Source organism: Dermacentor albipictus, chromosome 3, assembly GCF_038994185.2.
Source record: "Dermacentor albipictus isolate Rhodes 1998 colony chromosome 3, USDA_Dalb.pri_finalv2, whole genome shotgun sequence".
In the NCBI taxonomy this organism is placed as follows: Eukaryota; Metazoa; Arthropoda; class Arachnida; order Ixodida; family Ixodidae; genus Dermacentor; species Dermacentor albipictus.
The window spans coordinates 148,736,604-148,751,167 of record NC_091823.1 but is presented as its reverse complement, the minus strand read 5'-3'; the positions used below and the strand labels follow the sequence as shown (position 1 = coordinate 148,751,167).

At 47.5% G+C, this 14,564-nt stretch overlaps 1 protein-coding gene across 1 annotated transcript in view; it reads right to left on the bottom strand.

Moving 5' to 3' along the window:
* Positions 1-4,048, bottom strand: part of LOC135896675 (arginine kinase-like) — a 28,071-nt gene extending 24,023 nt beyond the window's left edge. Inside the window, exon 1 of the mRNA XM_065425156.1 lies at positions 3,594-4,048. Coding sequence (XP_065281228.1) covers positions 3,594-3,762 — 169 coding nt within the window. The 5' untranslated portion in view covers positions 3,763-4,048. The remainder of the gene's footprint in view (positions 1-3,593) is intronic.
* Positions 4,049-14,564: the final 10,516 nt, after the last annotated feature.

Here is a 14,564-nt window from a genome sequence, read left to right as displayed (position 1 = left end):
CGTCGACCCGCCAAGGGGTGTAAGACAATGGGCTACAGGGCAGCGACTACGCGCCCCGCATTGGACGCGGTGAGCGTCGAGCAAAGCAGCGTTCGGCGCGGCAACGAAATGTGCGCCTGAGCAAGAGACGCACGCCTTAGAAACAGCGCGTTTCTAAGGCAACACCGCATTCACTAGAGGCGCTTTTGTACCGCTTTGAAGCGTTGTACTCGTGGCTCAGTGGTAGCGTCTCCGTCCCACACTCCGGAGACCCTGGTTCGATTCCCACCCAGCCCGTCTTGCAAGAGTTGAGCCAAAGCCACTTCTCCTCTGTCGTGACGTCACGGTGTCACGTGATTTCATGGTCACCGCCGCGCCTGAGGAGCTGGGTTGAGCCCTCGTAATATGCTTCGCATAAAAACGCGGCTTCTAGTCGAGTGGTAGAGCAGATATCATCATCAGCAATGGCTTACACTGCTTTAAGACAGATGCTGGAAGGGCTCAGCAGAGTGAAGTGAGTAGTGCATAAGTCCATTAAAATCACCCATAGAACACACAGAACGGCGATTTAAAAAAAACTCTAAACAAACACCCGAACTATCAATAAAGCATTTCATACCACTTCGGAAGCACACTACTGCCGAGGATGCTCGCCAGGCGAGAAACGAGGTACGAAGCGACAGGGGGAGCAAGGCGTCCGACCGCGAGTGCTGCTTTCCCCTACTAAGAGAATGCAGCGTAAAGTCGAAGAGAAACTTCGTTGGTGCGAGCCTGACCCCGCTGCACGACCGCGCGAAGCTTCCGAAAACGAGTCCAAGAACCCGAACCGCGAAAGCAGCAACGCCACGGTGCGAGACGGCGACGAGTGGAGGCCGAAGCTCGAACAAAACGGCGTGCCACACGTTTGCTTCACGCTGCGGCTCGTTATGTCTTGCAACAAGTCTGGCCCGCGCGATCGTATAACACGTCTTCACGTGTGACAGGAGCGAAACATGCTGCCGAACATCTTTTATGCGAAGCATTTTACGAGAGCTCAACCCAGCTCCTCAGGCGCGGCGGTGTCGCCTTGAATACCACGTGACACCGTGACGTCACGACAGAGGAGAAGTGGCTTTGGCTCAACTCTTGCAAGATGGGCTGGGTGGGAATCGAACCAGGGTCTCCGGAGTGTGAGACGGAGACGCTACCACTGAGCCACGAGTACGATGCTTCAAAGCGGTACAAAAGCGCCTCTAGTGAATGCGGTGTTGCCTTAGAAACGAGCTGTTTCTAAGGCTCAGGCGTGCGTCGCTTGCTCAGGCGCACATTTCGTTGCCGCGCCGAACGCTTCGTTGCTCGACGCTCACCGCGTCCAATGCGGGGCGTCCAAGGCGAAGCAGAGTAATGCATGAGTTGTTTCTTCGTCTAGCCGAACCAAATATAGCCAAGCAACAGCAGTTCACCAAGCTAAACAGTGGTTCAACAACTAAAATAAAGGCTAGTATGCTTCGCATCCTGGGCTTAACCTTACCTAAGCCACAGCCATTTTTTTTTCTTTTCCGAGTCTCGAGTGATGTCTAGCCGAGCGCTTCCTCTCGCTCACCCCACACCGCACATTCTACGACGCCACCTGAAGCCGGAGGCTTCAAATGCCATCGCAGTTCACGGCATAGTGCGGCAACCCAGTCTTTGACTGTCGTGTCACTCTCAGTCCACTCAAGATGGGCACAGCATTCGTGCAGGTTTGGAGCACGAATTCGACACAGCGATGGAGTTCGTGTCGTTTCCAGCAAATCTCTAGCTCCTATTCTACAATATAATCTCGCATGCTGGTTGTGTGAGCATTCAAAAAAGGCGTCGGTCTCACCCAAACATCCCAGCCAATTGACGTTCCTTCCCTCTCTAGAAAAGGGCATGTGGCTTAAAATCCTAAACCAATTATTTTCTTTTCCCCTGTGCTCATTGCTGTTTGTTGCATGTTTTAGTTGAGATTCATGTTTCACTTTTGCGATCTTATTTCTTGTTCAACTGTACTGTACAGAGATTCGCTAGTGCCATGTATCTTTTTTTAGTTCTGCTCTATGTGCCATTTTATAACATACGTATATTGTTTACTTTATCTTTTCAAAGACTCACTAGTGCCGACTCTATTTATTCTTTAACATAGTAACGATTATTCTTCATCAAACTTCATACACATAAGTATAGGGTTCGACAAAACTAGATAACTTTGTTTCAAACATTTTTAATGTACCCGGAAATAAATTCGCTTAATTAATTAAAGGCTAAATGGTCAATGGTTATTCATTATCCGATTAAAAAAATTAATCAATCATCCCTAACTGTTTTCTGCAGGACTTGGCACATACTCGGTGCATCGCGTCCCAGCGATGAATTTATCCTTTGAGCAACACTGGCCTTTCACTGCGCATAGCTGTAAGAAGCGGCTCATCACCGCCACCGCACTTTTTACCCATCACACTGCGGCACCGTTCATGCTGGCGGAGCTAGGCATGGCCTCCGAGCTTGAACCGATGCAATCTCTGAGGTCACGCCTGCTAAGCAAGCTATTAAAGAAGTGGTGCGTGGCGCATGCTGAAGATTCTTTTACCATTTTATTAAAAATTCCATCGCATGCATGGCGTTGTGTAGCCATTCCGCGGGCCTCCAAGCCGTTCTCTTCTATGGACATTTAAGCTTGTGCGCCCCCACTGAGCGCATATTGCAATGAAGTGCAATAATGGATATAATCCAGTAAAAGACATAACGAAGTAATTTCGGCTCCACATTCAACTTCGTAATAACGAGGTTTTAAGGTAGACCCTTCTGAAAAGATTTCATTTTCTCATTCGCGTTAGTTTAACGTACAGAATATAGAACAGAACCCCTTATTTAGAAGAAAAAATACGATCAAGTACACCAATGAGTGCTCAATTTCACATATTTTCTTGCTTTTCTTTTCCGTGTTGGGGCAAACGCGACACCATGGCACTCGAAAGCTACGTTGATTCAGTAACTGTCCAAAGAAACCAAAAGCGCTGTAAAATACTGTCGCAATACTGGGTGCAATAATGGATGTTAATAAGTACCCCCCCCCCCCTAGCTTTCTCATCATTGCAGTAGAAAGTTCCCCGCGAATATACATGGGACGTATTCTCGGACGGTCACAGTTCGCGATCTCACTTGCAGTTACGCTTAGTGGCTGGTTGAGAAAAACCAGATGAGCTGATTCGCTGGTTGAGCACAACGTCACGCGAAAGCAATACTATCACCGATGGCAATCGTCCGAGAATGCGTCTCCTTAGCGTGTCTCACGCGATCGGCGAAGCTGAGTCCGTGGCATATCCCACGATGGTCCTACGGCGGCCTCGGCTCAAGACGCCAGCAGCGCTCTGAGCGCGGCTCACGACATCGTAGCAGGTTACCCGCCACAGGGAATACGCTAGACGTACGTGATTCTAGCGGCCACGTTAGAGGACGCCCACAGTGTGAAACTGCGTCCGCAACGTCATGCTAAAGCTACCTATAGCTACGCAAGTCATGGAAAAGCCGCAACGCCAACTACGAAAGTTCACGTGCTTACGCAAACCGCTAGGTCTTCATTGCTTTGACCATCCCCTGCTCTTCGAGCTCACCGGATTGGATGACGTCGAGCAGAGTGGCAGCCATCCGGGTCTTGCGGCTCTTGAGCTTGTAGAAGACCTCCTTGGTCAGGTACTTCTTGAGCAGCGAGTGGCAGTCTTGAGCCTTCTCCAGCTTCGCGAAGCCTTCTTCCAGCTTCATCAAAGTCGCCTTGTCCGCCATAGCTTGGAGGTTGCTCGCCGAGCGTAAGAACCGTAGGCGCGATATTTTCTCACAGCAGCATGGGACGCGCCGAGCGCCAATGTGCGTTCGATAGTTCGCAAAGCAGCAAGAAAATTCCGGAGGCAAGACGCGACCAGGCGCCTGGTAGAGAGGACCGTGGTGGTTGGCTTTTGTGGGTGAACGGCGTGATCTCACGAAGGACGCGACTGAGTATGTGTTGTAGGCGAACGCTCAACTGGCTTCAGAAACCTATTTAGCGCGGGCTCTCGTGACAGTGCGAACGAGGAAGATGATGATGATGATCGCTCTGATTTGGCTCGACAGAAGTAAAAGAAGCATACAGTTAAAAAAATGGGGCACCGATTCTTACCGCTACGACAATTTTAAAACAACTGTTTCACGCGTTGCAAGGAATATTTCATACCTAATGTCCCGACTCTTCGAACAAGAACGCCTGTTGTCCGAGTCGTTCGCGCGTGTGGAGGTGGCGTGGTGGGTGTCACCCTCCCCTGGATGTCGTAAATGTTACGCGCGACAACCCTCTATGGGACATTGTCACAGGCATGTTGGCGCCACCATTGACAAACTCATTTATTTAACGCGAATACCATTCTCGAGGTCGATCACAGACATTTCGGAGGCTATCTATTCATCTATCTACAGGCACGTACCCAGGGGGGGGGGGGGGGGCCCCGGGGGGGCCCCGCCCCCCCCCCCCCGAAATCAAGTGACATACCTCCCCCCCCCCTCCCCACCCACGCCACCACTCCTCACACATTCCTAAAGCGCCGCCAGATCAATGTTGAGACTTGGCAGCTGTTCATCGGTCAGCCTTATGCTGCCTTTTTCACTCCTTTTAGATGGCGGTAGTTATCGGCATCTCTTGTAATGTGAAGGACAGTTTTCTCATAGATTCCGCACCAGCGCGATTAACTCGAGATGCGCTCAGTTGTCACCATCTATTCAACAGTCACGCGCATAGTTGTTGCTTTTGTTAGTTCAACCTTCTTTGTTTAGCCTGATCCTGGGACCAGGAGAGGGATGCGGCTGTTACTCAGCTGGTCTGTACTCTCATGGAACGAGTTGCGGCCGGAGAAAACACCAATTCCGTTTAACTTTTCCCTTTGCTTCATTATTTCCTTGAGTAACGGCTCGCCGCGACGCTGGCAGATGCCCGGAACCATATACACGTGATATGGCTTAGATAAGGTGGGAAATAAAATGATGTGAAAGAGCGTCCATCATGAAACCCTGCAATAACCCTTAAACCCATAAGCAAGATGACTGTCACCCGTTACCTCGTCTGTTTTGCCTTAACTGTATAGCACGTTTCGTGCAAAATTGGAAACCGGAAACAAAAATCGCAAGGAGTTGAGAAATTAAGCGATCTACTAAGGGAGAGAGCCAACGCAACAAACAAACTGCAAGCAAAAGCGAATAATAATAATGTTAACCGTTGTTTATGAGAATATTTATGGATCAACATCTTTTTATTTAAAAAGGAAGTAGAGAAAACGCCGCCGAAAGTGGAGAATAATTACTTGCTTTGAATGACGATTCTACCGTTATCGGTCGAACCGCCTCACGTAGCCACTTCTCTGCTGTGCTTATGTGGGTGTTTTTCTAACCTTTCTCGGTGAGCGCAGTGCGTCCAGAATCGCAGAGTCCTGCGCTCTACGCGGTTGTATGGGACTGGCGGCCGCACAGCGTTACGCAATTCGCGGAACTGTCAAAACTGATCCACAAGGCGAAAATAACTGATATTCGAAACTATAACATGTGAAAGACTGAAGAAGCCGTAAAAAAATGAACGCAGCCTGAAATCAGTAAAAAAGAAACCAGGCATAGGACAAACCATGATGTATGCACTAAAATATAAGAGGGATAATATCATAAGCCATCTCGAAGATACAGTAAAAGCAGCAGAAAAATTCTAAGCTGACCTGTATACAGTACCCAGAGGAGTCACGATACCTCACTTAGAAACAGTAATGAACAGGATACAGAAACTCTCCTATAACTAGCGATGAGATCAGAAGGGCGCTGCAAGACATGAAACGATGAAGAGCGCGAGGAGAAGGTGGAATAACACTCGATTTAATCAAAGATGGAGGAGACATATAGCTTGAAAAACTGGCGGATCTTTATACGAAGTGTCTATCGACTGCAAGGGTCCCAGAAAACTGGAAGAATGTAGACATTATACTAATCCACAAAAAAGGAGACGTTAAAGAATTCAAAAATTATAGGACCATTAGCTTGCTCCCAGTATTATATAAGATATTTACCGAAATAATCTCCAATTGAATAAGGGCAACACTGGATTTTGTCAACCAAGGGAACAGGCTGGCTTCAGGAAGAGATACCTTACAATGGATCACATCCATGTCATCGATCAGGTTATCGCGAAATCTGGAGAGTACAATAAGCCTCTCTATGTGGCTTATATAGATTACGAAAATGCATTTGGTTCAGTAGAGATACCTGCAGTCTAGAGGCACTACGTAATCAAGGACTACAGAACGCTTACGTAAAAAGCTTGAAAAATATTGCTACATGCGTGTGGTATTTGTTTGTTTGAACGAGGTGCGTGGGCGCCATCACTCCAGAAAAGAGGAGGAAGAACGAACTGGGCTCGCGCTGCGAATCTAACCGGTCAGCACTGCAACCGTTGTTGTAAATATAACCTGTAAATAGTTTCTCGTTTTACTAGCTCGTCTTTCGCGTAAGAATATATATAGAGATTATACAACTACCTTAATTCTACACAAGATAAGCAGGGAGATACCTATAGGGAAATGGGTCAGACAGGGAGACACAATTTCTCCAAAGCTATTCACTGCGTGCTTAGAAGAATTCAAGCTATTAAACTGGGAAGGCTTAGGAGTCAAGATCGACGGCAAATATCTCAGCAACCTTCAGTTTCCCGATCACATTGTTCTATTCAACAACAACGCAGACGAGTTACAACAAATGATTGGAGACCTTAACAGAGAGAATGTAAGAGTGGGGTTGAATATTAATATGCAGAAGATGACGATAATGATAAATAGCCGGGCAAAGGAACAGGAGATCCGGATCGCCAGTCGGCCACTAGAGACTGTGAAGGAGTCCGTTTACCTAGGTCAATCACAGGGAACCTTGATCATGAGAAGGAAATTCACAGAAGAATAAAAATAGGTTGGATCGCATACAGCAGACATTGCCAGCTCCTGACTGGACGCTTACCATTATTATTGAAAAGTAAGGTGTGCAATCAGTGCATTTTGCCAGTGCTGACATATGAGGCACAGACTTGAGAATGAGTTAAGGACCGCGCAAAGAGCGATCGAACGAAGATTGCTAGGCATAACGTTAACAGAGAGAAAAAGAGCGGTTTGGATCAGAGAGCGAACGGGTATAGACGATATTCTAATTGACATCAAGAGGACAAAATGTAGCTGGGCAGGTCATGTATTGCGCCGGTTAGATAACCGTTGGACAATTAGGGTTGCAGAATGGGTACCAAGAGAAGGAAAATGCAATCGAGGACGACAGAACACTAAGTGGAGCGATGAAATGAGGAAATTCGCGATGATGATGATGATGATGATGATGATGATGATAATGATGATGGTGATGATGATGATGATGAAGGTGGTGGGCCCCCCTCGAAAAAAAATCCTGGGTACGTGCCTGTCTATCTATCCATCTACCTATCTAATCTATTTATCTGTTCGTTTTCCCGCTATCCTGGGTCTTTGGGTAGTCCATGGTTGAATAGGCGGCACCTTTGAATGCTGTGACGCGGGAACATGGGTTCAAAACCAATTGCGCAGGTCACTATGTATGGGACATTGCACACATCTATGCCGTTTTTCAACTGACCTGTTTGACGCCTACAAGGGTCATTGGAAGATTGTGAGACTAAGTATGTGGCATGCATATTTACCCCTCTTCAATAGATATCTTTCACGCTGACTTGGAGCACTGTGTTTGTGCCACTCGATAGTCAAAATATAAGAATAAGAAAGAAAAGACGCTGAGTGTTCAGCGCTTTTCAATGAACGTCTATCACGACAACACTTTAGCAAACTGCGCCATTTATCCACTGGGTCTCAACGAGCCTCTCGCCTACTTGAGCCAACGACTACGCGCCAATAGGTGTGGGGCCAGAAAGGGAACGATTCTCAGCGATCGTACACACGGCCGCGCCACGCATCTTGTCTTGGAGGCCACGCGCGGCCTTCTCGGTGGTGCCACTAGATGGCACAGCTTGTCCAGAAAAAAAATAACGATTTAGAGGAGCCCGGCGGCCACATCATGCGTTTCGCAGCACCATGTACCGGCGCGACATGCGTGTCAGCGGCCACGCGCGGTCTTCGCGGCGGTGCCACGAGATGGCGCAAAATGTTGATAGAAAAGTCAGAGAAAGGACTCTCTTTGCAGTACACGCTTCATACATAAGGCGATTCCACGGTGGCAATAGGTTGAGTCGAGATATTGCTTCAGTGCTGAGTACATTATCGCCGACAATGATCACGCGGTGGGTTCTGCCGAATTTTCATGTGTCAGCATTCCTAAGATATCTCGCGGACTCTAGGGGCGCTATCTGTTTTGCTATCTATGTATGCTTGTATCTAAGTATATTTGTATCTAAACGTTTTCACACCTACCTAAGTCAGTGGGTGACGCTTGGTCCAACGGTTAACGCATCTGGTTGTGCTGAGGTGACAGGGTTCTAAACCAACCATCGAACCAACTTGGGTCAATACGTATGTGTCAATATGCACAGCGAGCCCCTTTCGCGCTGCCATGTGTCACTGTTGATGCGGGACTGTTCGACGCAGAATCGGAGCACTGTGTATGTGCCACTCGGTCCGTGCTGCTTCTTCAATGAACCTCTTTATTGCCACCTTCTGTCACTGGGCAAGTGCCAGTAGGTGTTTACCGCTCTTCAATTAACGTATTTGACGCGGACTTGGGTAAATAGGCATGTGTGACTGAGAATTTACCGCTTTACTACGACGAAAAAGATTCCTTAAATTATCTCCGACGCAGAGCGGAATGATACCCACGTCACAAAGGTTCCTCAATGACAGCAGTCCAACGAATTAGCAGGTTGTGCCTCAAATGCACTGGGTATGTGCCGCTTTCGCCTCATGCCTGTGACGCCAACGCTTTAACGAGCTGCGCCATGACTGCATGGCGTATTAGGCGCTGTTCAATGAACTTCCCAGCAAGCTGGGTCATTGACTTTGTGCGACAGAATGTGTGGCAAGCGAGCGAATAATTCTCAGCGTTTGCAGGAACAAGCACCGCGCTTTTAGTCTCAGAGGCCTCGGCGGGTTTCCCTGCAGTGCCACTAGAAGGCGCAGCGGGACCAGAAAGAAGCGCCGAGAAAGGCTTCGAGGTTGTCGAAGTAAACAGGGAAGTGAGAAGTTGCGGTGGTTTTAAACGAGACGGGATCCACTTCAATTACGGGTTAGCACGAGAAGTGGGCTGGCGACTTGGTGGTCGCGCTCTTGCTTTTTTAGGGGGCCCGCGGGCGCTCAGGAGGTCAGAGTAGATAGTAATGAAGAAGGTCCCCTAGGGGAACATCAGAAGAGCATCGCCGTCGATAGTAGAAAAAGGAGAAAAACAAGAAAAAGAGCTCGCCATGCAATAGGTTACATAAACATACAGGGCGGCAGAAGAAAGGAAAAGTGGGCAGCGATTGAGGAGCAGTTACACAGAGAACACATTGGGGTGTATGCGGTTACAGAAACGCACCTTAGAGACTCAGAAGAGCCACCAGTTATTGACAATTATGTTTGGGAAGGGTGCAATAGAACTAAGTCGGAAAGAAAGGGAGGGGGAGTCGGAACGCTCATCCATCAGGGAGCCAAATGGAAAAGAGTAAATGCACAATGTCAAGAGCATCTTTGGTTATCAGGTACAATGAGTGTGAAAGAAACATGGCTGGGCGTTACGTATTTGTGGACCGGAAAAAATTGCACAGAGAAGAATAAAGAGTTAGTAGAATGCATAAGCGCTGATATTAAGGGTTTCGGGAGTGGTGCTGAAATTGTCATATTAGGTGACATGAATGCCCACATACAGGATTTAGGTGGCTATACCGACAATAACGGGAAGTCAATGCTGGACCTTTGTGAGCAAAATAACCTCGTGATCGTGAATACAGGGCCTAAGTGTGAAGGACAGATCACGTGGGAAGTGGGAAACCGGCAATCGACCATTGATTACTGATTAATGTCTGATGACAGAAGGAATTCATGATAAGTTGAGAGAAATGGTCATCGATGAGGAAGGGTTTAACAGCATAGGGAGTGACCATAAACGCATCATATTGAAAATGGGATATGTAGTTGGGAAAGAGAGCAAGGAGAGCAAAATGGCCAGTCCAAATTTGAACGCTGAACAAATAGCAAATACACTCACTAGAGTTGAGGGAGAACTTGGCAAATGGTCAAGTAAAGAGTGGGAATATGGTGAGCTTATAAGTGTAATGAAGACAAAAATATGGAAAGAGATCCAACATGTTCGTTGGAAAGGAAAAAAGAAACCGAAAAGCTGGTGGAACGAGGAGATACGAGAAGCGATCGCCGAACGACAGAAAGCATCTCGAGAGCACAGGCAGGCAAAGAAGGCGCAGTTGCCACAGAATTAAGTAACTAGTAAATGGGAAATATACCAGGAGAAAAAGTCTATGGTTCAAATACTGGTGCAAGCAAAATTGAAAGGTGAAAGTGAACGTTGGTTGTCAGGAATACGTGAGAAACAGGAGGCCGCACCTAGAATATTTTGGAACCACATAAAGTTATTAGGCAGGAAGTCAACAACAATACAACATATCCTAGACGAAGATGAAAACAGAATCGAAGGAGAAGCGGCAATAAATTACATCCGAAAAGCAACAGCCGCATCTTTCCAAGGCAATGACGAGGTTATACTTGTTGAAAAAAAGAGCATGAAAGAGACCCAAGGGGAAAAGCAGCTGGTGCTAACAAATTTAAGCTGGAAGAAAGCGGAAGAGAAAATTCCTAAGCGTACAGCCACAGGGCTAGACGAGGTTCCCATTAGGCTGATAAATGAACTAGGACCAAAAAGTAAGGAAGCTCTGGTGAAAGCAGTGGAAAGAACTTTAAAAGGTAGACGAATACCAGACAGTTGGCGACAAAGTAGAATGAATTTGATTTATAAAGGAAAGGGGGAGAAAGACAGAATTCACTCGTATAGACCGTTGACCATTACATCGGTAATATACAGGCTAGCAATGCAGGCAATCAAATTAAAGCTTCAAGCATGGACAGAGAATAATGGCATTTTGGGTGAGCTTCAGAATGGCTTCAGAATAGGTAGGCGTTTGGATGACAACTTGTTTGTTCTTACTCAGTGTATTTAAATATCAAAAGCAGAAAGCAGACCGTTGTATGTGGCCTTTTTAGACATTACAGGAGCCTACGACAACGTGGACCGCAATATTTTGTCGGATATCCTGGAAGGGGAAGGCTTAGGTAACGATTGTATACAGCTTTTGAGAGAGATTTACCTAGAAAATACCGTTTGCGTTGAATGGGAAGGGATGAGGAGCGAGGAGAAAGTTCATATCAACAAGGGATTGAGGCAGGGGTGCCCTTTATCCCCGCTGTTGTGTATGATGTACATGGTGAGGATGGAGAGGGCGCTAGAAGGAAGTAATATCGGGTTTAATCTCTCATACCAACAGACGGGTACAGTAATAGAGCAGCAACTCCCAGGTTTATTTTATGCGGACGACATTGTGTTGCTAGCTAACAAGCAAAGTGATTTGCAATGTCTGGCTAATATCTGTGGACAGGAAGGCAACGATTTAGGTTTGAAGTTTAGTGTTAGAAAATCAGGTGTTATGGTATTCAATGAAAACAGTGAACAGACAGTGGAGATACAGGGCCAAGAAATACCTCGGGTAACAGAATATAAATACCTTGGTATATGGATAAACGAAGGCAATGGATATATGGAAACACAGGAAAAAAACATAACAGTAAAGGGGAAGAGAAATGCAGCCATAATGAAGTCCAGAGCGCTATGGGGATACAATAGGTACGAGGTCCTCCGAGGTATGTGGAAAGGTGTAATGGTTCCAGGACTTACTTTTGGAAATGCGGTTGTTTGCTGCAAATCAGGGGTACAATCAGGACTCGACGGGAACCAAAGGTCATTGGGTCGCCTCGCATTGGGCGCTCACGGGAAGACTACAAATGAAGCTGTGCAGGGTGATATGGGCTGGAGTAGTTTTGAAGTGAGGGAAGCTCGCAGTAAAATTGAGTATGAAGAACGGCTGAGGAATATGGAAGAAAGTAAATGGGCTGGGAGAGTGTTCAGGTATCTGTAGAGGAAAAACATTGATTCACAGTGGAGGAAAAGAACTAGGAAGCTTACCAGCAAGTATACAGCCTGTAGGGTGGACAACACAACAACAAAGGTCAAGCGGAAAGTCAGAGAAGCTGAATTAATCTCATGGGTGGCGGCAATGGAAAAGAAACCTGCCATGAGTAACTACTTAAGAAGAAAAAACGAAATCAGGAGAGAAACCATTTATGATAACTCAAAGGGAAGCTCATTACTTTTCGAAGCGAGATCAGGATGCCTTAGAACACGCACCTATAAAGCGAGATATAAGAAGGAAGAAGCATGTGCTTGCTGTGGTAAAGCTAGAGAAACTAGGGAGCATGTTTCATTAGAATGTGAAGACGTCTACCCAGCGGTCTATTTAGGCACCACTGGCCTCCTTGAAGCCCTTGGGTTCAGAGGGAGCAGTGGTAAAGCAAACATGTCCGCAATAGACATTAGTAAGAGGCGACTGGAGGATTGGTGGAAGAAAAGTAGGGAAACGACAAAATACGGAGACGTACAAAAGCACAGTTCGCAATAGGAGATCAGAAAATTTGGGCGTGGTAGTTCGTAGTGTTTTTGTTTTGTCTTTTTCATTGTTTAACCTAGGTAGAATATTAGGCAGTATAGTAGCAAGAGCTTGGTGGCGCAACCCACCGCCCCGTTCCAAAGGGGACGCTCATAACATCCATCCATATGAAGCGCATCATGCGTCCGGTGGCCACATGACGCGTTCTTCTGCGTTCGCACACCACATCGCGCCCATTCCCTGCAATATGCACTCCGCAAACAACGTCGGCAGACGTCGGGCCAGGGTTACAGCTCCACTCGAGAATGTCCGCGACAACCACATTGAGGCAAGCTTCGTGGATGCCGCGGCATATGTTCATCAAGAGACATTTGCCGTCTGCATCGTTGACTCCGATTCTAGGCTTACTTGCTGCGCTACAGTACGCACTTCGAAGCTCGTGGTAGCCGAACAGGTTGCAATCGCGCTGGCTGTGCTAGATGGTTGCAGAGAAGCAATATATAGCGATTCCGAGGCAGCCATTAAGGCCTACCAAACCGGGATGGTCTCCCCTCAGGCCCTCCGCATTCTCCAAAGCGCCAAAATTATCTCTCCGCACTCTCTCAATTGGTTTCCCGCTCACTTTGGGTCGACTGAGGGCTCTCCTTCTAACCCTAACGAGGGTGCGCACGAGGCCGCGCGAGGACTCACTGACCGTGCCGCCTCCGCGGTCCCCTTGCCCCGCGAGGAACCCTTGCTCACGTTCCATGAGGTTACCTCACACTACTATCGGTCAAGACGGGCATTCCTCCTCCTGCACGCCGCCTTATGCAAGGCGCGGGCGGTGAGCCTTCGACATTTACGAGCCCGTGTTTATCCTAACCTTGCGATTCTTCATGCCATATGCCCTGAAAGGTATCCCAGTGCGGAATGCCCTGCCTGTGGACTAACGCCAACATTGGACCATGTGTTGTGGGAGTGCGAAGCCATCGGCTCTTCCTTCAGCGACGGTAGGTGGGCTGCGTTCTTGGGCAGCCTCGAACTCAACGACCAAACCCTGGCCGTCCAGAGTGCCCGCGATCGGCTCGTCAAGCTCGGCTTGCCGGTCCCTACGCCTGACTAGCCGGGTGGCGCGGGGTCTTCCCTGCGTCTTCTCTGGACCTATTAAAGTTATTTCACTCACACACTCACTGGCGCGCCATGGATTTCGGAGGCCACATGCAGACTTCGTGGTCGCGGCGCTAGTTGGCGCCGAGTGTTCTTAGGGAGGCGCGAACGGGAAAACCCGCAGCAGTACACGCCTCACACTTTACTCATGACATTACGTTGTGTCGGTAAATTGATTCAGTGCTAACGCTCTACCGTCGATAGGCATCATGAGATGGGTTTCGTCGCTTTCCTTAATTTTATTTCTTTGGCAATACAGCGAAACTATATTATTTATATAAGCTCAGAAAATCACATTATCTTACTGTTCATTTCATATTTCAAAAATTTCAGAAATGTATCATGAGTGTTTTTAGGTTTTACTAATAATCTGTCTAAACCCACCCAATCCTTCGCCAATCCTACTTTGTAGGTCTGGGGCATACTTTGAGGGAACCAATCAACAAACCAAAAGGAGGCTGAAGTGGGAGAAGTAAGAGCGTCAATGAGATGTTAGAAATTTAATTGACCTGATAGATGGTAATTGTGATCTCTTCTCTTTGTGTTCCTCCTTTCCTGTATCAACCTTGAGCAGCCGCCCTTTACATTAGGCAACTTTAACGTATGTTAACGTATGTTGTGATCCGCAAGGTATTTGCGCATCACAAGTGCGGATGTTTATATACAGAACGCAACCACAACGTGCAGCGCTATGTTCGTATACGAACGCACTTCTCGCTGCCACGCAGACTTTGCGGGCGCTTGCGGTACGCTCTCGTGTCTTCCCGTTGCA